The sequence below is a fragment of the Scyliorhinus torazame genome, chromosome 1 (genome assembly GCF_047496885.1).
Source record: "Scyliorhinus torazame isolate Kashiwa2021f chromosome 1, sScyTor2.1, whole genome shotgun sequence".
Taxonomy (NCBI): Eukaryota; Metazoa; Chordata; class Chondrichthyes; order Carcharhiniformes; family Scyliorhinidae; genus Scyliorhinus; species Scyliorhinus torazame.
The window spans coordinates 78,086,384-78,112,847 of NC_092707.1; the positions used below are offsets into that span (position 1 = coordinate 78,086,384).

General features: G+C 47.3%; 1 protein-coding gene across 2 annotated transcripts in view; it reads left to right on the top strand.

Moving 5' to 3' along the window:
- Nucleotides 1-2,056: 2,056 nt before the first annotated feature.
- The window catches only part of suds3 (SDS3 homolog, SIN3A corepressor complex component), an 88,490-nt gene continuing 64,082 nt past the window's right edge, over nucleotides 2,057-26,464 (top strand). The window contains exon 1 of one of the 2 annotated variants that reach the window (XM_072496989.1): nucleotides 2,057-2,581. In XM_072496989.1, coding sequence (XP_072353090.1) covers nucleotides 2,470-2,581 — 112 coding nt within the window. In that variant the 5' untranslated portion in view covers nucleotides 2,057-2,469. The remainder of the gene's footprint in view (nucleotides 2,582-26,464) is intronic. The other variant, XM_072496981.1, reaches the window with a different exon arrangement.

Sequence of the window (26,464 nt, forward strand, 5' to 3'; positions counted from 1 at the left end):
AAATATTTAGGAGCTGGATTATTATTTACATGTGGATCCAAAATGCCTCATCGCTCACCACACCACGACAGTGAAGTCACTCGTTTTGTGTATAAAAATGTGATTATTTTGAACTTTTGGGAAATTCAATGGGGTGCCACTTATTCCATAATTGGCAGATGGAGTCATCATTATTATCATCTTCACTGTTATTAAGGATGCATCAGTCACAGGCCAAAGAACCAAGATGATCTTTAAAATTCGGATGACATTAAGTTTTCAAAGCACTTTAAATAAGCAAACTACTTAATCAGTGTTGCATTAAAATTTCTTTGCCGGGATACAATTTTATTTTAAGAAATACATTTTAATTAAGGACAGGGCTCAGAGAGATTCTACCAGTAACCAGCCAGTCACCCTTGAGCCAAAGGGAAGGTAATGAATTCCAATAAACTGGAGACATGTTGCACACAATTCACCCCGAATATGATCTGAAATCTTATATTCTGGACGCTTTTAAGGCCAAACAATTATAATAAATTAAACAAACTCAGGGTCAAATTAAAAGGAGCTGCTCCTGATAGTGGCACTGCCCAAACAAAACAAAGAGCAATGGAAACTTGATGAACATCAATTCAAAGTGAGGTTCAGAGGGTTGCTAAAGTACTCCAGCCTCTGCGGTGCCCATTGGGCATGGAAAGCTATATTGGTGCCAGTGGACACTACACGCTCCCTCACCCGGCCGCGAACATAGCTGCAAAAGAGGGGCAGACAGTCTGGCCTGACCACCCCCTCGGTGGCCCGCTGCCTGGACCTGTTTATGGTGAGTTTTCTTATACTGTGAAAGCTGGGAACCTGAAAAAAAACAGAAAGCACCCAGCAGATCAAGCAAGATCTGTGAAAAGAGGAACAAGTTAATGTTGCAGAAAAAGAACAATCTTATACTCCTGATGTCATAAAATCTATTTATCTTTCAAAATGTCGGCTCGAGCAGTGTTTTCCAAACTTTTTTTTCCAGGGACCCATTTTTACCAACTGGCCAACCTTCGGAACCCAGCCCGGCTGACGTTTGCGACCCACGCCGGCCGACGTTCGCGACCCACACCGGCCGACCTTTGCGGCCCACGCCGCCCGACTTGCGCAACCCACCATTTTCTCTTACCTTGTTTGTTGCTGACAAAAATGGAGGAAATGGTTTTGGGTCCCTTTGGCCCCCGAACTTGAAACAAAAAGGCTGCGACCATATAAAAAAAATGCGGCCGCACTGCGCATGCGCACCAATGATCGGGCACACATGCGCAGTGCAGACGGATTTTTAAAATCTGTTCCTGGCCCTTTTGAAGGCAGCTCGCAGCCGGCATTATTAAAAGCCGGCTGCTGCGCGCGGATTTGCATGATCCGAACGCCTCGACAGACGTTTCCATGACCCTGCCAACACCCGCCCGCGGCCCACCCGCGGGTCGTGCCCCTGAGTTCGACAATGCCTGGGCTAGAGTGTGGTGTAGCATGCCAATGGCGTGGATTCAATCGGTTTCTGGAACACGTTCCTCCTTGCCTTCCCCCATGCTTGACGTGGAACGGAACCCTCCAGCTTTATAACCACTTGTCTCGCTAAAGGGAGAGATGCCCGTGGCTATGCATAATCACCTTATTCAGTGATGTACCATCAATTACGAGACGAGAATGGTGAAACAATCAAGGCTTTATTGCACAAGATGTTGTGCCTCCTGCAGCTGGAACCAGAATGGGAGCAGTGCAGGAGAGCATATACTTTTATACCTCGCCTGCTGGGAGGAGCCAGCAGGCTGGGATTTACAGTGGTACCTGTAATACATGCAATGTGTTACCAGTGGTGTTTACCACATTCAGCAAACAAGTCATGCAAAATGAGCTGCAGGGATTACAACATCTATGTGCAGAATTTGGCTGCAGGGGCTGGAAAATGATCACAACATTGCAGAAAGAAGGGGTAACAGAACAGCAAAATTTGGAAATGGTCGATTGGTCCGAATTGGATTTACATTTTAAGGCGTACAAGACAGTTCGTACCAGCACCAGTCGGCCACGTCCAAGTTGCTGGTAGTTGAAATGATTGCAAACATGAATGATGTGGTGCAGCTACAGTACATGCAACACTGGCCACAGCCGCCAGCAGCAGCAACAACAAAAATGATGATGATGATTGACAGCGCCGGCTCGCGCAGCCCGGACTTCGCTTCCTGCAGCCCCACCTGCCAGTGCCCCAACCCCAGCCTTGCTTAGGTGCCTCTTTCACTGCCTGACTGCCAGAGCCCAGCTCGGACGACGTGGCCTCCCTCTCGTCACCGGGGCGCGAGTGGCCTCGGTGCCGTCGCTGTGGCGTCGCCACCGCCGGTGGCCCGTCCCTGGCCGCCACCGCTGTCTGTCGTGCGAGGCCCCGGCAGGCAGGCGGTGGCGCGCCCGGGGCTGCGGTTGCTGTGGGGGAGGGGAGAGGGCGGCTTGGCGGGGAAGATGTCCGCCACTCTCCTCTCGCCCATCGTAGATTATTACAACGATGAGGAGGAGCTGGACAGCGTGGACGAGGAGGACGACCGCAGCATCCGGGCCCGCGACTCGGACGAAGGTGAGTCTCGATGCAAAACCGGAGTGTGAAACGAGAAGGCGGGCGGGCGGTTGTCGCCGCCTGACGGCGGGGCCTCATGCAGCGAGAGTGGGGACCGGTGGAGGGACGGAGGGGAGGCTGTTCGCTTGAAGCCGGTGTCACAGAGAGAGATCCGGAGGCGTTGCTTATAAAATGGATGACTTGTTTACATCTTGTTCTGAGGATGAGAAGGTGAGGAGGAAGAGAACCAGCACAAACTTTCAGAACGTCTGTTGGGGACAGAGGAACAGGCTGCCAGCCACTTTCCTCCCTGAAATGTTACATGTACTTTCAAACTCCTCTTATCATCATGGAACAATTCAAACCCCTCATTCCCCCCCCCCCCCCCCATAAAGTAGGCCTACGTTTTACACTTTGCAAGCTCCAGCCGATTCCAGGATGTGGGAAAGTTTGAGAGCCGGTTTAGCTCTGGATGTATTACAGAACAAACGAATTGTCCTGGGCTTTTCCTTACTCCTTCCCACTCCAAGCAAAGTTTAAGGCAGAATTACATGAGTACTTTGTTATCATCCAGGCATTGGTCAAGTATCTGTGAACCTAGATATTGATGGTCAGTGAAGGGCATGTCACTTGGCGTCTACACTGTGTGTATGTAGCAAGGTTTTCTGGACATAATCAAGACTCAACTGAAATCCTAGTTGAATTTCTTCTCTCTGAGTGCCGTTTGCATTTATGTAGCATCATTTGTCTATTAGAAACATCCAAAATAATTTTATATACAGTAAATTACTTTGAAATTTCAGGCGTAGGCAAATATAACCAGTGTGTTGACAGCAAAATGGATTGCCAGTTGCTTATTTTAGTGATAATTGTCAAGGGGGTAATATTAACCAATGCTTTCCTACATTTTGAAAAATGCTACTGCACTTTTAATGTCCACCTGAACTGTGGAAACAGGCAAATGTGATTCAGAGGAGAAATCACTCTGACACTGCAACACTCCTGAAGTACCTAACTTGTATGCCAGACTAGATGATGATGGGGTAGGAAAATGAGCAAAACTGGGAGCAAAAGGCATCTATGCTCACAGTGGAGGAAGAGCTTAAACTACTAGCTGTGCAAGGGAAGCCTTAATATTCAATCACGGGGAAGAGCCTATTGAATTTGATATGCAGTTTTTATAAGATGAGAAAATGAGATTTGAGGTGGATAAATAGCCAGGACCTGAGGTTGCCTCCATAAGGTATGCATTAGTAATCTTTGAAAGTGCACTTAATTCTGCAATGGGTTGAAAAATTACAAGTATTTTTTTTATTCAATCATGGGACGTGGGCACCACAGGCTGGGCCAGCATTTATTACCCATCCTTAATTGCCCTTGAGGGCAGTTAAGAGTCAACCATGGACTCACATGTAGGCCAGACCATGTAAAGACGGCAGATTTCCTCCCCCAAAGGACGTTAGTGAACCAGATGTTTTTTTTTACGACAATTGACAATGGTTTCATGGTCATCATTAGACTTTTAATTCCAGATTTTTATTGAATTCGAATTTCACTGTCTGCAGTGGCGGTATTTGAACCTGGGTCCCCAGAGCATTACCCTCTGGTTTACTAGTCCAGTGTCAGTACCACTATGTCACCGCTGCCTCTTCATTATTTAAGAAGAGAGTATGAAATAAACTGTACAAGTACAAACTTGTCTGAAATTTCTGGACAAAGCACATGGTGACAGATTGACTGAGCAAGTAACTAAATTTGAGCTGATCTTAAAAGTCAGCATGGATTTATAAAGAGTGTGTCTTGTCTAACCAATGAAGTTGAATTGTTTTGTAGGTTACGATTGTTGTAAATAAGGGAGTGTCTATGGATGTTAGTTATGCGCAGTGTAAGAAGGCATTTAATAAGGTATACAAGAATGGTAACAAATTGAAAATACAAACAGTTTGGATGCAATCTCTTGACAAGGATAAGAAATTGGTTTAAATGACAGTGGAAGTAATGAGTATGTACTCTTAATTGGCAGAATGTGACAAATGGTATTCCACTGAGATCTGTACTGGGGCCTCCACTTTTCACCATATTTATCAATGGCTCGGATGAATGAATAGAAAGTTGAATATCGAAGTTTGCAGATAATACCATGTTTTAAAAGAAAAACATTTTTTTTTTAAATTAAAGGTTTTCATAAAATATCAATAACAAAATGAGAAAGAAAAAACAACCCAACAGGGTTAAGTACAAAACACAATCTAGAAAAACAAACCCCCAAACCCCTCCCTCTGTACATAAATAATAAATTAACATTAACACCCCGACTTAACACAACAGGTGTATACACCCCCTCAGACCCTCCGGTGTAAATAACATAAACAAAAATGAAGTAAACCCCCCCCCCCCCCCCCCCCCCCGAGCTGCTGCTGCCATCGACCAATGTCTATCGTTCTGCCAGAAAGTCTAAGAACGGTTGCCACCGCCTAAAGAACCCTTGTACCGACCCTCTCGAGGCGAATTTCACCCTCTCCAATTTAATAAACCCCGCCATATCGCTGATCCAGGATTCCACGCTTGGGGGCCTCACATAGAACATAGAAAAATACAGCACAGAACAGGCCCTTCGGCCCACGATGTTGTGCCGAACCTTTGTCCTAGATTAATCATAGATTAACATTGAATTTACAGTGCAGAAGGAGGCCATTCGGCCCTTTGAGTCTGCACCGGCTCTTGGAAAGAGCACCCTACCCAAACTCAACACTTCCACCCAACACCAAGGGCAATTTGGACATTAAGGGCAATTTATCATTGGCCAATTCACCTAACCCGCACATCTTTGGACTGTGGGAGGAAACCGGAGCACCCGGAGGAAACCCACGCAAACACGGGGAGGACGTGCAGACTCCGCACAGACAGTGACCCAAGCCGGAATCGAACCTGGGACCCTGGAGCTGTGAAGCAATTGTGCTATCCACAATGCTACCGTGCTGCCCTTGAGAACAAATAAATCTACACTATCATTTTACTGTAATCCATATACCTATCCAATAGCTGCTTGAAGGTCCCTAATGTTTCCGACTCAACTACTTCCACAGGCAGTGCATTCCATGCCCCCACTACTCTCTGGGTAAAGAACCTACCTCTGATATCCCTCCTATATCTTCCACCTTTCACCTTAAATTTATGTCCCCCTGTAATGGTTTTTTCCACCCGGGGAAAAAGTCTCTGACTGTCTACTCTATCTATTCCCCTGATCATCTTATAAACCTCTATCAAGTCGCCCCTCATCCTTCTCCGTTCTAATGAGAAAAGGCCTAGCACCCTCAACCTTTCCTCGTAAGACCTACTCTCCATTCCAGGCAACATCCTGGTAAATCTTCTTTGCACCTTTTCCAAAGCTTCCACATCCTTCCTAAAATGAGGCGACCAGAACTGTACACCGTACTCCAAATGTTCTCCATCTTTCCACTGAAGGAGAATCCTTCGCCGGGCCACCAGGGACGCAAAGGCCTGAATTCCGGCCTCTTTCTCCTCCTGCACTCCTGGCTCCTTGCCACCCTAAATATTGTGAGCCCCCAGCCCGGTTTGACCCTGGATCCTACCACCCTCGACACTGTCCTCGCTACGCCCTTCCAAAATTCCTCCAGCGCTGGGCATGCCAAGAACATGTGGGTGTGATTTGCTGGGCTCCCTGAGCACCTAACACACCTGTCCTCACCCCCAAAGAACCTGCTCATCCTTGTCCCGGTCATGTGTGCCCTGTGCAGCACCTTAAACTGTATGAGGCTGAGCCTCGCGCACGAAGAGGAAGAGTTCACCCTCCCTAAGGCATCTGCCCACGTTCCCTCTTCGATCTCCTCTCCCAACTCCTCCTCCCACTTACCTTTCAACTCCACCACCGAGGCCTCCTCCTGCATCACCTGGTAAGTTTCCGAGATCTTCCCCACTCCCACCCAGCCCCCCGAGAGCACCCTGTCCTGTACTGTGTGTGGCAGTAGCCGTGGGAATTCCACCACCTGCTGTCTGGCAAACACCCTTACCTGTAAGTACCTGAAGGTGTTCTCTGGGGGGAGCCCGTACTTCTCCTCCAGCTCACCCAAGCTCGCAAACTTCCTGTCCACAAACAGGTCCCCCAACTTTTGTATCCCTGCCCTGTGCCACCCCGAAAACCCTCCACCTGTTCTTCCTGGGGCGAACTGGTGGTTCCCCCGTAATGGGGTCCACACCGAGGCCCCAACTCCCCCCCCCCCCCCCCCCCCCATGCCGCCTCCACTGCCCCCAAACTTTGAGGGCCGCAACCACCACCGGGCTCATGGTATACCTCCTTGGAGGGAGCGGCAGCGGCGCCGTTGCCAGCGCCCCCAGACTCGTACCCACACAGGACGCCGTCTCCAACCTCTTCCATGCATCCCCCTCCATCAACTACTTGCGCACCATCGTCGCATTGGTGGCCCAGTAGTACCCACAGAGGTTGGGCAGCCCCAGCCCCCCCCATCTCTACTCTGCTCCAGGAACACCCTTCTCACCCTCGGAGTCCCTCGCGCCCACACAAACCCCATTATGTTAACCCGCCTGAAAAAAGCCTTCGGGATAAACACGGGGAGGCACTGGAACAGGGACAAAAGCCTTGGGAGCACCGTCATTTTGATTGACTGCTCCATCCTCCTCCTCCTGCATCACCTGGTAAGTTTCCGAGATCTTCCCCACTCCCACCCACCCCCCCCGAGAGCACCCTGTCCTGTACTGTGTGTGGCAGTAGCCACGGGAATTCCACCACCTGCCGTCTGGCAAACGCCCTTACCTGTAAGTACCTGAAGGTGTTCTCCGGGGGGAGAGTACCCGCCAAGGACAGCGGCAATGCGTCCCACCTCTTGAACTCCTCCATTTGCTCCACCAGCCTTGTAAAGTTAAGCCTATGCAAGGCCCCCCAGCTCCTGGCTTCCTGTACCCCCAAATATCTGAAGCTCCTCTCCGCCCTTTTTAGTGGGAGCTCGCCAATCCCCCTCTCCTGGTCCCCGAGCTGAACTACGAACAGCTCGCTCTTCCCCATTTGAGCTTGTATCCCGAAAAGTCCCCGAATTCCCTAAGGATCCTCATTACCTCTGGCATTCCTCCCACCGCATCCGCCACATACAGCAGCAGGTCGTCCGCATAAAGCGACACCCTATGCCCCGCCCCACCCCGCACCAACCCCCTCCAGTTCCTCGACTCTCTCAGTGCCATAGCCAAATGTTCAATCGCCAGTGCGAAGAGCAGGGGGGGGACAGGGGACACCCCTGTCTCGTCCCTCGGTGCAACCAAAAGTACTCCGACCTCCTCCTATTTGTGGCCACACTCGCCATCGGGACCTCATACAACAGCCTAACCCACCTGACAAACCCCTCCCCAAACCCGAACCTCTTCAGCACCTCCCACAGGTACCCCCACTCCACCCTATCGAAGGCTTTCTCAGCGTCCATCGCCACCACTATCCCCGCCTCCCCCTTTCTCGCCGGCATCATGATAACGTTCAAAAGCCTCAGCACATTCGCATTCAACTGTCTCCCCTTCACAAACCCTGTCTGGTCTTCATGGATGATCTGCGGCACTCAATCCTCGTAGCTAAGACCTTCGCCAGCACCTTGGCATCTATATTTAGCAAGGAAATCGGTCTGTAAGACCCACATTGCAGGGGATCCTTGTCCCGCTTCAGGATCAAGGAGATCAGTGCCCGGGACATCGTCGGGGGTAAAGCCCCCCCCCCCTTGCCTCATTAAAGGTCCGAACTAACAGCGGGCCCAACAGGTCCATTTATTCTTTATAGAACTCGGCTGGGAAACCGTCCGGCCCCGGTGCCTTCCCTGCCTGCGTGCTTCCTATCCCTTTGATCAGCTCCTCCAGCCCAATCGGGGCCCCCAGTCCCACCACCAGTCCCTCTTCCACCTTTGGAAAGCTCAATTGGTCCAGGAAACGGCCCATCCCCCCCCTCCTCCTGTGGGGGCTCGGATCGGCACAATTCCTCGTAGAAGTCCCTGAAGCCCCCATTGATGCCAACCCCACTCCGCACCACGCTCCCTCCCCTGTCCTTAACTCCCCCGATCTCCCTAGCTGCGTCCCGCTTCCGAAGCTGATGCGCCAGCGTCCGACTTGCCTTTTCCCCATACTCATAAATCGCCCCCTGGGCCTTCCTCCACTGCACCTCCACCTTCCTGGTGGTCACCAGGTCGAATTCAGCCTGGAGGCTGCCCCTCTTCCTCAACAATCCTTCCTCAGACTCTTCCGCGTACCTCCTGTCTACCCTCACCATCTCCCCCACCAGCCTCTCCCTCTCCCTCCGCTCCTTGTGGGCCCGAATGGAGATCAGCTCTCCCCTCGCCACCGCCTTCAGTGCCTCCCATACCATCCCCACTCGGACCTCGTTGGTCTCCAAGTACCTCTCTATACTTCCTCGGACCCGCTCTCTCACCACCTCGTCCACCAACAGCCCCACCTCCAAGCGCCACAACGGGCGCTGGTCCCTCTTCTCCCCCATCTCCAAGTCCACCCAATGCAGGGTGTGGTCCGAAATGGCTATTGCCGAATACTCGGTATCCTCTACTCTCGCTATCAGCGCCCTACTCAAAATGAAAAAGTCGATTTGAGAATAAGCCTTATGGACATGTGAGAAGAATGAAAATTCCCTAGCCCCCGGCCTTGCAAATCTCCAAGGGTCTACCCCTCCCATTTGGTCCATAAATCTCCTCAGCACTCTAGCCGCTGCCGGCTTCCTACCCGTCCGAGACCTGGAGCGATCCTGTGCCGGATCCAACACCGCGTTAAAGTCTCCCCCCATTATTAGGCCCCCCACTTCCATATCGGATCCGACCCAACACGCGCTGCATAAAACCCGCATCGTCCCAGTTCGGGGCATACACATTGACCAGTACCACCTTCTCTCCCTGCAGCTTGCCACTAACCATTACGTACCTACCGCCATTATCTGCCACAATGCTCGACGCCTCGAATGACACCTTCTTTCCCACCAAGATCGCCACCCCTCGATTTTTGGCATCTAGCCCCGAATGAAACACCTGACGTACCCACCCTTTCCTTAGTCTTACCTGGTCTGCCACCTTCAGGTGTGTCTCCTGAAGCATAACCACATCCGCCTTGAGCCCCTTCAGGTGCGCGAACACGCGGGCCCGCTTAACTGCCCCATTCAGTCCCCTTACATTCCAGGTTATCAGCCGGATCAGGGGGCTTCCCGCCTCCCTCCCCCGCCGACTAGCCATGACCCCTCCTCGGCCAGCCACGCGCCCGCACCCCACACCCGGCCCGTTCCCCACAGCAGCATACCCCTGTCTCGACCCCCCCCACTCGCTCCAGCTCCCCCTTGACCATAGCAGCAGCAACTCGACCCCCCCCCTAGCCGGGCTAGGGCCCATCCCAGCTGGTTTACTCCCCCCCCCCCCCCCCCCCCCCCCCATTGCACTTCCGCAAGTCAGCTGACCCCTGCTGACCCCGGCCACTCCCGCCTCCCCTTCGACTCCTCCCATTGTGTGGCACACCCTCCTCTCCCGATCCCCATCCACAGGCTCTCCCCGTCCCCCCTCCGTTCTAAGCGCAGGAAACAATCCTCGCTTCCCCGCACCTCTCCACCTACCAGGCCCCGCCACCAACCAAAACAGTACCCAACCCACCCCATCCCCCCCTCTCCAACCCGAAAGAGAAAGACACAGAAAAAAGATACCCAAAACCATGCAAAGGCCCCCCCCCCCGAACAAAAAATAGGCATAACGTATCCATCGCAGCCCCCAATCGTCCATCCCGGCCCCTCAGTCTGTGTCCAGCTTCTCGGCCTGAACAAAGGCCCACGCCTCCTCCGGGGACTCAAAATAATGGTGCCGGTCCTTGTAGGTAACCCACAGTCGCGCCGGCTGCAACATGCCAAACTTCACCCCCTTCCTGTGCAGCACCGCCTTCACTCGATTGTACCCGGCCCTCCTCTTCGCCACCTCCGCACTCCAGTCCTGGTATATTCGGACCTCTGTGTTCTCCCACCTGCTGCTCCTCTCCTTCTTGGCCCAGATAATACCATGTTGTGAGGTACGTTAAATATTTAGTATTTAGGCAAATTTAGTTTAACATGGAAAAGTGTGAAGTCATCCACTCTGGATCCAAGAAAGACAAATCAGACCATTTTCTGAATGGTGAGACGATGAGAACTGTGGAGGAGCAAAGAGTTTTGGGTGTCCAGACATGCAAATCATTAAAGATAAGTAGGTTCAAAAAGCTATCAAAATGTCAAGTAGACTTTTATCTCAAGTTGGGTGGAATACAGGAGAGAGGGAGTTATGCTTCAGTTGTACAAAGCCTTGGTCTGGCACTGTTTGGAGTATTATTTTCACTTTTGAACATTGAACTTCAGGAAGGATATATTGGCCTTTGAAGTGGGCATAATGCAGGTTCACCAGAATGATACCCGCGCTTCGAGGGTCAAATTATAAGGGAGGTTGCATAAAGTTGGCTTGTATTCCCTAGAGTATAAAAGATGGAGGACTGAATCATGGGTGGCACAGTGGTTGGCACTGCTGCTCACAGCACTTGGGACCTGGGTTCAACTCTGGTCTTGGGTCACTGTCTCTGTGAAGTTTGTACGTTCTCCCAGTGTCTGCGTGGGTTTCCTTCGGGTGCTCCGATTTCCTCCCACAGTCCTAAGATGTGCAGGTTAGGTGGATTGGCTGTGATAAATTGCCCCATAGTATCCAGGAATATGCAGGTTTGGTTACGAGGGTGCGGTGGATGTGGGAGTGGAAATGGGTAGAGGGCTCTTTCGAAGTGTCAGTGCAGGCTGGATGGGCTGAATGATCTCAATGGCCTCCTGCTGCACTGTAGGGATCCTCTGATTTAATTGTTTTCAAACCATGAAAAGACTTCATATATGCAGAGAAATGATTTAATCTCATCAGAGAATCCAAAACAAGGAGGCAAAATCTTCAATTTAGAGCTAGGCCACTCAGTGAAATTAGGATGCACTTAGTCATATAGGTCGACAGCACAGAAAAGGCCGTTCCACCCATCGTGTCTGTGCTGGTCAAAAACAAACATGTAAGTATTCTAATCCCATTTTCCAGCACCTCCAGCCCATAACCTCTATGCTTTGGCATTGCAGTGCACATCTAAATACTTCTTAAATGTTATGAGGGGCTCTGTCTCCACCACCCTTGTAGGCAATGAGTACCAGACTCCCGCCACCCTCGGGTGAAAAGTCTTTCCTCGCATCCCTTTATTCTGCTGCCCCTTACCTTAAATCTGTGTCCACTGGTCCCGAGGGTAAGGAGGGGGTTCCTACAACGTAGTAGAGACAGAGGGGGACTGGCGTTGCCGAATTTGGGCGACTACTACTGGGCTGCCAATGTGGCGATGATTCGTAAATGGATGATAGATGGAGAGGGAGCGGCGTGGAAAAGGTTGGAGATGAAGTCCTGTAAAGGGACGAGTTTAAAAGCGCTGGTGACGGCGCCACTTCTGCTCTCACCAAAATTATTTACCACGAACCCAGTGGTGGCGGCAACATTAAGTATCTGGGGGCAATGGAGGCGACAGAGGGGTGTGTTGGGAGCCTCGGTGTGGTCCCCGATCAGGAACAACCATAGGTTTGCCCCAGGGAGGCTGGATTGAGGATTCCAGAGCTGGCACCGGGTAGGAATCAGGAGAGTGGGAGATTTATTTATAAAAGGGACGTTTGCGAGCTTGGGAGCGCTTGAGGAAAAGTATAAGCTGCCCCGGGGAAATTTCTTTAGATATATGCAGGTGAGAGCGTTCACGAAACAACTGGTGAGGGAATTTCCGCTGCTCCCGACACAAGGGATCCAGGGCAGGGTGCTTTTGGGGGTGTGGGTCGGGGAGGGCAAAGTGTCAGAGATATACCGGGAGATGAGAGAAGAGGGGGTTTGGTGGGCGAACTGAAGGGAAAATGGGAAGAAGAGCTCGGGGAGGAGATTGAGGAGGGTTTGTGGGCTGATGCCCTAAGTAGGGTAATTTCCTCTTCCTCGTGCGCCAGGCTTAGCCTGATCCAATTTAAGGTGCTGCATAGAGCACACATAACAGGAGCAAGGTTGAGCAGGTTCTTCGGAGTGGAGGACAAGTGTGGGAGGTGCGGGGGAAGCCCGGCGAACCACACATGTTTTGGCTGTGTCCGGCATTGGAGGGTAGTGACCGGAGTGATCTCGAAGGTGGTGAAGGTCCGGGTCAAACCAGGCTGGGGGTTAGCTTTATTTGGAGTTGCGGATGAGCCGGGAGTGCAGGAGGCGAAAGAGGCCGATGTCGTGGCCTTTGCGTCCCTAGTAGCCCGGCGTAGGATTTTACTCATGTGGAAGGAAGCGAAACCCCCCGGACTGGAGGCCTGGATAAACGATATGGCGGGGTTCATAAAACTGGAGCAGATTAAGTTTGCGCTGAGAGGATCGGCTCAAGGGTTCACCAGGCGGTGGCAACCGTTCCTCGACTACCTAGTGGAACGTTAGAGGGAAGATAGATGACCAGCAGCAGCAACCCAGGGGAGGGGGAGTATTACTTTGTGTTATTTGGTTAGTTTACCATGTTAGTTACACAATGTTATATTGCAGTTATCATGTTACTTGTATTTTTATTTCTTTGATTTGTAAGGGAAAAATTTGTGTTTGAAAACTCTAATAAAATATATTTAAAAAAAAAAAATCTGTGTCCACTGGTCATTGATCCCTGGTCGAAGGGGAAATGTTTCTTCCTGTCTACCTCCTCAGTCTCCTCTGCTTCAAGGAAAACAACCCCAGTCTATCCAATCTCTCTTCTCGGCTAAAACTCTCCAGCCCAGACAACAGCCTGATGAATCTCCTCTGCATCCTTGTCAGTGATACCACATCCCTCCTCTAATTTAGATTCCAGAACTGCAACAATATTCTAGCTGTGGCCTAACAAATGTTTTATACAGTTCCAGCATAACCTCCCTGCTCTTAAACTCTATACGTCGGCTAATAATTTGCGGTGTCGATGTGGAGATGCCGGCGTTGGACTGGGGTGGGCACAGTAAGAAGTCTTACAACATCAGGTTAAAGTCGAACAGATTTATTTGCAATCACTAGCTTTTGGAGCACAGCTCCTTCATCAGGTGACACACTACTCTGCCACCATGCTGCCCTCTATGCCACACATGCTGAGTTTAGATGGAGATTCATGTCACTGAGAAGAATATAATTAATCAGTACTGTGATTGAGAGGATATAAGATATAATATTTCAATTTACGGTAGTACAGTGATTAACACTGTTGCTTCACAGCACCAGGTACCCCGGTTCGATTCCTGGCTTGGGTCACTGTCTTTGTGGAGTCTGCACGTTCTCCCTGTGTCTGCATGGGTTTCCTCCGGGTGCTCTGGCTTCCTCACACAAGTCCCAAAAGATGTGCTTGTTATGTGAATTGGACATTCTGAATTCTCCCTCTGTGCACCTGAACAGGCGCCGGTGGCTAGGGAATTGTCACAGTAACTTCGTTGTGGTGTTAAGTAAGTGTTAATTAGTGTTATTGTCGCACTCATAAAGATTATTATTTTTTAAAAAACTGTTACACCTCTTGCGGGCAGTCAGCAGTGGCATCTTAGATGGGCAAGATGTGCATGGGGACAAAGGCCATGGTGAATGCAGCAGTGCCTCCACATTGGTTTGAGGAGGGCATGTGATGAATATACAACTGGAGGGACGGCGTAAATGGGAGGAAAGAGGAAGGAATCGCCAATAAAAAATTGTGTTTTGTCTGAATAATGTTGACATGATCATGGAGGTTGTGGATGGGTGCCTTATTCACAACAAATGAGTGAAGTGGAAGAGGTAATTCAGAACTTAATGAGAGGGCATGAGAATATTCTTCATGGGAAGATATTGGAGGGATCATGGGAATAAATAAGTTGTTAGTGTCTCATCAGTAAGTAAGGAGTTTGGGGAATACCGAGGTAATGAGGTGCCCTGGCAGCTGCTTGGAGAGTTTGAGTTGTGGGGATATTACTACTACTATTAATAATCTTTTTATTGTCACAAGTAGACTTACTGTGAAAAGCACCTAGTCGCCACATTCCAGCACCTGTTCGGGTACACAGGGAGAATTCTCAGCTGGTACGGGGATTGAACCTGCGCTGCTGGCCTTGTTCTGCATCACAAACCAGTTGCCTAGCCTACTGAGCTAAACCAGCCCTTTGGAGCACAACCAGATTATACCTGTCCAGGAATGATGAAAGTCTGGGACGGCAGCGTAGTTGGAGTTCAGCAGTGGAGTGGATAAGTTAGGGGATTGACAAGGGGATGATGTTATTAAGGTCGAGGAGTGAATTGGGACAGAGAACTAAAGCCATTCGGTGCATAGCAGCAGCTGGAGAGCATATCTGAGTTTATTGCTGAGCATTGGTCAAACAAGGAAGAAGGGAATGAATGCTTAAGATTCTTTGTGGCGTCCTCTGTTTAACCCCACAATTATATTATCCAATCTCACTGCCAGTACCTAATGTCCTGTGACCAAGTAACTTGAGTGAACAAGGATACTGACTGTTGTCTATTTTATTTAAGAAGCTTTCATAACTGATGCTCTTTTTTCACCTGGTATCTACATAGTTGGATTCTGCAACAGGGGTTACTGCGTGGTTATCAGTATGGACATCATCTGTTTGTTCTCCTTCCCCCTGCCCCTACTTCCTAACCGGGTGGTTGCTAGAGCCATTGTTGAAATTAGTACTGAAGTGTAGTTTATATTGATTCCTTAATGTCAAGTTTCTTGGTTCGTTGCATTAACTTCTAAAATGTTATTATATCTGGTTGTGCTTTAAATACTTTCTTTACTTCTAACTCCTTGAAAAATATGCTGCCAAAATTGATTGTACAGAATTCCAGCTTTTCTGTGACGGAATAACTCCCTGCACTGTGAAGATGTATTTTGTTTTTTTTAAGTTAGGAGTACCCAATTCATTTTTTCCAATTAAGGGGTAATTTAGTGTGGCCAATCCACCCAGCCTGCACATTTTTGGGTTGTGGGGGCGAAACCCACGCAGACATGGGGAGAACGTGCATTCTTCACAACCGGGATCAAACCTGGGACCTTGGTGCCGTGAGGCGGCTGTGCTAACCACTGCACCGCCGTGCTGCCACTTGAATATGTATTTGAATGTTTCAGCATTTGTTCAACAAATGCACTGTATCTTAGTCATCTGGTTGAGTGTCCAATATTTGCTATTACAATAAACATAAATTGGTTGAGTAATTGGAAGCTTATTGAATGTTATCCCTTTTCACTTAACCCATCTTTCTGAGACAACATTGTCATCTGTCCACTTGATCTTTCTGTTGATGCGAAGTAACACGCTTGCTGTTGGCTGTCAGTAGAAAATAGATATGAGATTGGATGGAATGAAAATAATGTTCCTTGTGTCTTGGGTGGCACGGTAACACAGCGGTTGACACTTTTGCTTCACAGCGCCAGGGACCCGGGTTCGATTCCCGACTTGGTTACGGTCTATTCGGAGTCTGCATGTTCTCCGTGTCTGTGTGGGTTTCCTCCGGGCGCTCCAGTTTCCTCCCACGAGTTGAGAAAGACGTGCTTGTTAGGTGAATTGGACATTCTGAATTCTCCCTCAGTGTACCCGAACAGGCGCCAGAGTGTGGTAGCTAGGGGATTTTCACAGTAACTTCATTGTGATGTTAATGTAAGCCTACTTGTGACACGAATAAAGATTAATATTGGAAGCTAAGAGAGATTGTTAATTTTCAAGTTTTGATGAACTTTTCATCTCAGTGAACATAGAAATCAGGAGCAATAGTGGGCCATTTGGTCTCTTGAACCTGTTCTGCCATTTGAAGACGATTGTGTTCTGATCATGGCCGCATCTCTACTTTCCTTTTTACAGCCTATACCTTCTGAATCCCTTGTCAGTCAGTAATTTATCCAACTCAGCCTTAAAAATATTCACTGACCCTGTCCTCATTGTTCTCTGGGGAGGAGAATTCCACAGGCCAACAACCCTTTCAAACAGGATAGATACCTCTCATTTTTAAACTGCGTCCCTAGTTACATTTAGATTTATTGTCACATGTACTGAGGTACAGTGAAAAGTATGGTTCTGTATACAGTCCAGGCTGATCGTTCCATACATGAAAAACATAGGACATACGATAAATACACAGAGTAAATACATAAACATAGACATCGGGTGAAGCATATGGAGTGTAGTAGAGAAGATGCGTAGAGAGATCAGTTAAGTCCATAAGCGGGTCATTCAGGAGTCTATTAACAGCTGGGAAGCAGCTGCTTTTGAATGTGTTAGTACATGTTCTTAGACTTTTGTATCTTCTGCCCGATGGAAGAGAGAATAATCTAGATGGGAGGAGCCTTTGGTTATGCTGCCTGCTTACCCAATGCAGTGGGAGCTGTAGACCGAGTTAGTGGAAGCAAGGCAGGCTTGTATGGTGGACTGGGTTGTGTTCCCAACTGTAGTTTCTTACCATCTTGGGCCAAGCTATTGTCTTACCACACTGTGATGCAACCAGATAGGATGCTTTCTACGGTGCATCTATAAAAATTGCTAAGAGTCAGTGTGGGCATGCTGAATTTCCTGATGATGTATAGGCGCTGTTGTGCTTTCTTGGCCGTAACATTGACATGAGTGGACCAGGACAAATTGTTGGTGATGCATCCACCTAGAAATTTGAAGGTGTCAACCATTTCCATCTCGGTGTATACGACATTTTGCTTCCTGAAGTCGATGACCAGCTCCTTAGTTTTGCTGACGTTGAGGGAGAGATTGTTGTTGTTGCACCATGCCACTAGGTTCTCTATCACTTTCCTGTTCTAGTCTCTCATAAGGGAAAAATATCCTTTCAGCATCCACATTGTCAATTTCCCTGCCGATCTTGTATGTTTCAACAAGATCCCCTCTCATCTAAACTCCAGTGAATAGAGGCCCAATCTGTTCAACCTTTCCTCATAAGACGAGCTTGTCATCCTAGAAATCAGTCCCGTGAAATGCCTTTGCAGTGCTTCAAGTTAACTATGTTAATTGCATTTTGCCATTAATATACATACAAAATGAACATCATCTAAATAATTCATAATGGTGAGAGGACCCAGTGTTTTAAAACTTATCTACTTCCTTGATCAAGAATTCAAATGTATATATTCTAGAAGTGGGCGGCACAGTAGCACTGGTTCACAGCGCCAGGGTCCCAGGTTCGATTCCCGGCTTGGGTCACTGTCTGTGCAGAGTCTGCACGTTCTCCCTGTGTCGGTGTGGATTTCCTCCGGGTGCGTTTCCTCCCACAAGTCCCGAAAGTCATGCTGTTGGGTAATTTGGATGTTCGGAATTCTCCTTCCGTGTACCCCAACAGGCGCTGGAATGTGGTGACTAGGGGCTTTTCACAGTAACTTCATTACAGTGTTAATGTAAGCCTACTTGTGACAATAAAGGTTATTATTATTAAATATGTATGAACTCCAGTTGCTTTTGATGTTTTTACTTTATTGTTTCAACTCTCAAAACCTTGTTTGTTTTGAACTATGTCTTTGTTAGTTAAAAGGAGTTTGCACAATCTGAGCATGAATTCTATTTATGGGATACACTAGGAAGAATTTTGAGAGTCCAATTGGAAGAATATTTATTTTCACAATAATGTGTTAATTTGTTTGTTTTCCAAAATGACTGGGACAACGGCCTAGCAATAACTGTATGCAAAATATTCAGCAGGTTAGTCAGCATTTGTAGAGAAATACTCAAGTCCTGATGCAAGGTCATTGACCTGAAATGTTAACTGTTCTATTTCCAGTGATACTGCCTGCCCTGCTGAGTACATCCAGCATTTTCTGTTTTTATTCAGATTTCCAGAATCTGTAGTTTGTTGCTTTTGCCTTGTAATCTGTTGTAGCTGTTGTTGAACAATTAATGCAGGAGAATTTTTTAGCAAAAGCTTTAATTTTGAATATAGGAAAATTGACAATTCACATCAGCATAATTACCGTTGCATAAAAATAAAAGATGCAGTTGTAGCCCATTCAGTGAATGTGCTCGCTCAATGGTGTCAGCTAGTGAGTTCCAGGATTTTGGCCCAGCGATGCTGGAGTGATAACATGTGTCCAAGGCGGGGTGGGGGAGGGATGTTTGATTTGGAGGAGAACTCAGAGGTGAGGGCAGCATGGTAGCACAGTGGTTAGCACAGTTGCTTCACAGCTCCAGGGTCCCAGGTTCGATTCCCGCCTTGGGTCACTGTCTGTGTGGAGTCTGTACGTTCTTCGTGTCTGCATGGGTTTCCTCTGGGTGCTCCAGTTTCCTTGCACACTCCTAAGATGTGCTCGTTAGGTGGATTGGCCATGCTAAATTGCCCTTAGTGTCCAGAAATGTTAGGTGGTGTTACGGGGATAGGGTGGCGGCGTAGGGTGGTGGTGTGTGTTTAAATAGGGTGCTCTTTCTAAGGGCCGGTGCAGACTTGATGGGCCGAATAGCCTCCTGCATTGTAAATTATATCCTCTGGTGGTGTTCTAGTGCATCTGCCCTCGTTCTCCTAAGTGATGGAGGTGACATGATTGGGAGGTGCTGCTGGCACATGATGCAGTTGAGTGCTTGATGTTTTCAATATTTGATCAAAGCTCTTGCATCAAGAAATGTTTCTGCCAACAAAGGAAGGAAGCAGTAAAATGCAATACTTGGGTTACATTTGTGCATATTCTCAGGGTCAGTAGTCGTAAGAGACTTGGGAGAAGATTCACATTCTTCTAGCTTCCTCGACTAGAGCATTTTTTGTTCCTTATTCAAAAAAATATACTTAAAAGATGGAGAAATTGTTCCTTCGAGACAAATAATGCAAATTAACTAAATTTGCAGTTCATGGAATGTAAGTGAATAGCTTTTCTTTGAAGTGTCTCATATCAATGTTTTCCAGCAAGTCTTTTCACTGATGTTGCACAAATATGGATTGAGCTTTTCAGGACCAGAGAGGTTGTTCAGCATTAGTTGTAACATAGTGCACCATTGAACAAGATGCTACTTTTTGGGGGCTTTTTGACATATTAATGTACAAAAGCGCAAGCTGTCTTCTGTGATTTCTAATTGATGCAGCCTAGGGCTACTTCCACCAGTGTACCTCACTGAGAAGCAGAGTATCACGAGCAACAATTTCTGGATTTCAATGTTTAATTGTATGCAAAGTTGCTGTCAGTTTTAGAGGAGTGATGACAGCCAACTCCTGACAGTTTTAGTGTCATTACCACTGCAAATTCCGGGTCACATTACTCAATTCAATAAGCTGCTTATTTCTTTTCCGTCTGTGCACAAAATGCCTGCTGCATTCCCGATGTTACAACTAAGGAGCTGGTTTAGCTCACTGGGCTAAATCGCTGGCTTTTAAAGCAGACCAAGGCAGGCCAGCAGCACGGTTCAATTCCTGTACCAGCCTCCCCGAACAGACGCCAGAATGTGGCGACTAGGGGCTTTTCACAGGAACTTCATTGAAGCCTACTCGTGACAATAAGCGATTTTCATTTCATTTCACTTCAAAAAGTACTTAATTGACTGTAAAATGCATTGAGGTGTCTGGTAGAAATGCAAGTCATTGTCCTTTTCTTTCTTTTAACATGGAATATCAGAAATCCTAGATTTATTCAGTTTACAGTACATACCATGGTACTTGGAACACTTGAAAGACAGGACAGTGGAACTTGACCTTTTGGAGGTGTCCTTGTATTCAAAATGTTAACTGCCTGTACGAAATTGCACAAAAAGAAGACCAACATACACTCGATCCCCAAGAAAGTTAGATGTGAAGAAACTATCATTCACAGAATGCTGTGAACAATTTGGACTCAGAATTCCTCTTTTAAAAAAAAACACCCAACTAATGTTGTTGAATTGTCATAAAATGAATTGCCTTAACATCAGCAGTTCTGGAAACCACTAGTCATGTCCTGGGAAAGCAAAATAAACCACCGAGATTGATTCAATGAAAATGATCAAATTAAGGAGCTGCTTCAGGAGAAAAATGCAGCATATCCAGAATGGCTGGGGAACAAATATCCATTTACTGCTAGGAAATCACTCTAGTAGAACAAAAGGAGCCTGCAACAGGAGCTGCTGGAGATGAAAGAAGCATGATGGGTTAAACAAGCCAGAGAGCTCCAAACCATGATCAGTACGACCTGAGGAATTTCTATAAACCGTAAGGTGTGTATAGTCCTCCTCTATGTGGCTATTTACCTGTCCTCGGCACTGATGGGGCATCTCACTTTGACGGGCAGGACAGTTACCAAAGAGTACTGTGATGAGCATTCTAGGTGTGCTGTCCACTGTAAATGTGGTCGCTTTAGGAAAGCTTCCAGTTAGGGCAGCATGGTGGAGCAGTGGGTTAGCCCTGCAGCCTCACGGCGCCGAGGTCCCAGGTTCGATCCCAGCTCTGGGTCACCGTGGAGTCTGCACATTCTCTCCGTGTTTGCGTGGGTTTCGCCCCCACAAACCAAAGATGTGCAGGCTAGGTGGATTGGCCACGCTAAATTGCCCCTTAGAAAAAATGAATTGGGTACTGTAAATTTATTTAAAAAAAAGAAAAACTTACAGTTTGCCCAAATGTGAAAACCTGGACAGCAAACCCTCTGTTGTGGAGCTTGACAAAACCATTATCGCCACTGAAGCAAAGCTTCAGGCTCTGATGGGATCCCAGGACAAATATACAAATCTGGAGACCCCAGCTAGCCATTAGATTCACAAGATTATATCACCGAATAAAGATCAACAAACCATCCTGAGGAGTTCAAGAATGCTACAATTGAATAAAGGAAATAGGCACAAATCTATGACAACCACAAAGGAATCTTGCAGCTTGTGATAGCTGTTAAGATTCTAGTGAAAACAGACTGGCAAGCCACATAGCAGAGCGTGTGCTGCCAGAAAGTCAAGAAAGGTTGAGGAAAGACAGAAAGATACTTGTGACATGATCTTTATCCTTCGGAAAATACAAGAGAAATACTGCAATAGGTGAGACTCCAGTGTGCCTTTGTTAACCGGACAAATGCTGTTGTTACTGTAAATAGAGAGGCCTTGTGGAATGTGTTGGCCAAACTTGGATGTCCTGGTAGAGCTGTAAATCTGATGCAACAGTTTCCACAATGGAATGAGTACTGGAGTCACCGACTGGTGAAAGCATTGACTTCCTTGGTATAACAAGTGGTGTGAAGCAGGAATGTTTCATGGTTCCTTTGCTTTTGAGTATATTCTTCGCTGCTATGCCTTCTGGTACATTTGATTGAATATATGTCCAATTTAGAACAGATGGCAATCTCTAACTGGTGGACTGAAATCTTCAATTAATGTCTCCAGGAAGGTGACAACGAATTGCTATTTGGCAATGATGGTGCCCTTGTGTCACACACTGAACCTGGTTTTGAAAGAACTATGGATTGTTTTCAAAATGGTTGATAATTATGGGCTAACGTCAACTTAAGGAAGACAGATACTCCACCAACCATGACCAAATTCTGACTATACCGCACATGTGACACAATCCTAAAGGCTGTAGATAACTTCACCCATCTTGGGAACACAGCCTATCTTGGGGAAACAATCTCCAGAAATGTCTGCGTTGATAGCAAGGTGGCAAATAGAACTGCAAGAGCAAGCTCAACACTTGCCTGTTTGTGTGGACGCAACTAGGTGTCAAACTTGCAGTTTACAAAGCTATGGTAATCCCTACCTAACTGTATGCCGATGAGACATGGACTACCTTCTCCACACATATTAAACAGTTGGACAGATCTCACGTGAGATGCATTCAGAACATCATTAGCACCAAATATAAGGAGAAAGTGCTCAACAAAGATATTTTAAAGAACTGAAATGTCAGGATCTGCGAGGTAGGCTGATTAATGTTCAAGGACTTTTTGAAGGCAAACCTCAGAAATGTGGCATGATTACCACAGACTGGGAGAAAAATGCCAATAAAGAACTAACTGGGGGACAATCTCTCCAGTCTCAAACATTATTTCCTTCGAACAGTAAAAGATGGCATGGTGGCACAGTGGTTAGCACAGCTGCCTTGCAGCACAAGGGACCCAGGTTTGATTCTGTCATTGGGTTACTGCTTGGAGTTTGCATGTTCACCCATGTCTGCTTGGGTTTCCTCTGGGTGCTCCTGATCCTCCTACAGTCCAAAGATGTGCAGATTAGATAGGGTTACAGGGATAGGATAGGGAAGTGAGCCTAGATAGGGTGCTCTTTCAAAGGACCTCCTTTTGCACCGTCGGCTCCTCTGTGGATCAGTAAAGAATACAGGCAAATGACAAAAGGCAAGTTGGAAAGACTGGGCACTCCCGACAAAATCAGACCATTCACCTTGCCTGCACTCTGGCTCCAGAGCTGTGTTAAAACGTATGTATAGCAGATGACTGCGTGCAAGAAATGGCCAAGTTCGATAATGAAGGGAAACTGATGTACAGTTCTAAAAACAAAAATTCCCATATAATTTTGAAGCATCAGATGAGATGATCGCACCTATTCAGATACAATGTGACATGAATCCCTCTTTCACAAAGCAGCGTTCAGTTCTGTCCACTTAATGGTTTTGCAGTCTAAATTCATATTTCAGTTCAAACTGCTCTCTCTTGCACTTGCATTACTAGAGTGTAACCTCAGTAATTAACTACACTTCTTGGGGTTCCAAGGCTGGCATCGGGCGGGGATAAGAAGAATGGGGGACCTGTTCATTGACGGGACATTTGCGAGCCTAGGGGCACTGGAGGAGAAATTTGAGTTACCCCCGGGAAATGCATTTAGATATATGCAGGTGAGGCCTTTTGTGAGGCGACAGGTGAGGGAATTTCCGTTGCTCCCGGCACAAGAAATTCAAGATAGGGTGATCTCGGGGGCATGGGTCGGGGAGGGCAAGGTGTCGGAAATATACCAAGAGATGAAAGAAGAGGGGGAAGCGCTAGTAGAAGAATTGAAAGGTATATGGGAGGAGGAGCTGGGGGAGGAGATTGAGGAAGGGCTATGGGCGGATGCCCTGGGTGGGGTTAATACCTCCTCCTCGTGTGCCAGGCTCAGTCTGATACAATTTAAGGTGGTTCACAGAGCGCATTTGACGAGGCGAGGCTGAGTAGGTTCTTTGGGGTAGAGGATAGATGTGAAAGATGTTCAGGGAGCCCGGCGAACCATGTCCATATGTTTTGGTCATGCCCGGCATTGGAGGGGTTCTGGAGAGGTGTGGAGGGAGTAATATCCCAGGTGGTGAAAGTCCGGGTCAAGCCAAGCTGGGGACTAGCAATATTTGGAGTAGTGGATGAGCCGGGAGTGCAGGAGGTGAAAGAGGCCGGAATTCTGGCCTTTGCGTCCCTAGTAGCCCGGCGAAGGGTCTTGCTATTGTGGAAGGAGGCGAAGCCCCCTAGCCTGGAGGCCTGGATTAACGACATGGCGGGGTTCATAAAATTGGAGAGAATTAAGTTTGCTTTGAGAGGGTCTGCACAGGGGTTTTACAGGCGGTGGCAACCGTTCCTAGAATATCTCGCGGAGCGTTAGAAGAAGGTCGATCAGTAGCAGCAGCAACCCTGGGGGGGGGGGGGGAGAACGAGAGATTGTTCGAGGGGGTGGACGAGCGGGAGATAGCATGGAGGGTGGGGGGAAACGGTACGTGCGGCCAAGAGTCAGTGTATAAAGCTATGTAAATATACCATCTTGCCATGTATATATCTTGCTCAGGGAGATTTTGCGTTATTTTGTTACGGGGGGGGGGGGGGGAACTGTTTGTAAGGGGAAAAATTGTGTTGTTAAAAAACCTTAATAAAAAAATATTTTTTTAAAAAAACTACACTTTGTTTCATTTACCAGCACGAGGGCAGTTGCAGGATTAAAAAAATATATATATAGATGTATAATATAACAACAGGTTGTGCCAATAGATTGAAGCTTCCAAAGACAGATCTTGGAATGGATTGAGAACATTTGGGAGGGAAAACATAGGTCACATTAAATAGTGAAACTGCAGCTTTCTCGCCAAGTAGTAAGTCTGCAAGGAGACTGGCTCAAGTCCGTCTGTCTTAGAGGGGTGGGGACACCTGGGATTGCCTTCACTTACGTGCCCGGTGCCCGGGTGACGGACATCTTTGACTGGCTTGAAAGGATACCAGAGGGGGAGGATCCAGTTGTTGTGGTCCACGTTGGCACAAACTGCATAGGCAACACTGTCAGGATTATCAGGCACTAAGAACTAAATTTATATAAAAAACAGGTCCTCCACGTTCATAATCTATGGATTACTACCTGAGCCAGGTGCAAATTGGCATAGGGATGAGAAAATTAGGGAAGTAAACACATGGCTAAAGGAGGGGTTTCATTTCATGGGGCTTTGGCATCAGTATTGGAACAGGAGGGATCTGTACCATTGGGACAGTCTCCATCTTAACCGATCTGGGACCAGTGTTTTAGCGAAAGGATAAATAGGGTGGTCTAAACCAGCAAGTAGGGGGGTGAGGGAAGGGTAACATTACGGGAAGTACAATTGTTAATGGGAGGCAAAGCAGCAGGTTAGCACATGGGAAAGTGGGTTCAACTACATCGAAAGATATGAAAAAAGATAAAGGGAAGAACTCGGGGGATGTTATTAATGGAGGTGTTCGAATTCAAAAAGAAGATATTAAAACTAGCATAAAGGCACTTTACCTGAATGCGCGTAGCATTCGAAACAAGATAAATGAGTTGACGGCACAAATCATAGCAAATGAGTATGATTTAGTGACTATTACAGAGACATGGTTTCAGGGTGGTCACTTAAATATCCAGGGGTATCAGACTATTCGGAAGGACAAGCAGAAAGTTGGTGTAACATTGATATTCAAAGATGACATCAGGGCGGTAATGAGAGATGATATAGGTTCTATAGAGAAAAAGATTAAATCCATTTGGGTGGAAATTAGAAACAGGAAGGAGAAAAGGTCACTGATAGGCATAGTCTATAGGCCACCAAATAATAACATCATGGCGGGACGGGCAATAAACAAAGAAATAACTGATGCATATAAAAATGGTACGCCAATTATCATGGGCGATTTTAATCTACATGTCGATTGGTCAAACCAGGCCAGTCACGGCAGCCTTGAGGAGGAGTTCATATAATGTATTTGCGATAGTTTTCTCGAACAGTATGTAATGAACCTACGAGGAGCAAGCTATCCTAAATCTGGTCCTGTGTAATAAGACAGGAATAATTAATGATCTCATAGTTAAGGATTCTATCGCAAGGAGCTATCTTAGTATAGTTAAATTTAAAATACAGATGGAGTGTGTGCTTAAACAAAGGAGACGACAATGGGATGAGGGAGAAGTTGGCTTGGGTAGATTTGGAGCAAAGACTTTGTGGTAGGACAATTGAGGAGCAGTGGAGGACTTTCAAAGAGATTTTTCATAGTGCTCAGAAAAAGGACAAATCAGTGAAAAGGAAGGACTGTAGGAAAAAGGATAGTCAGCCATGGATATCTAAGGAAATAAAGGAGGGTATCAATTTAAAAGAAAAGGCATACAAAGTGGCAAAGGTTAGTGGGAAACTGGAGGATTGGAAAATCTTTAAAGGTCAACAGAAAGCTACGCTAAAAGCAATAAAGAAAAACAAAATTGAGAGTAAACTAGCTCAGAATATAAAAACAGATAGCAAAGATTTCATTTAAAAAAAAAATTTATACAAATTTTTCAACAAATTTTCAACAACCCCCCCCCCCCCCCACCCCAACAAAAAGAAAGAAACAAGAACACAACAATCAGAAATTACGCATTGGAAATCCCCCATATGCAATAACCCCCCATATAACATTTAAAAACACAAATAGGGGGAAAAAAACCACCTTCACCCAAACGCCACCCCAAAAGAACCCCCCCCCCCCCACCCTGGGCAGCTGCTGACCTCCTAACGCTCCGCG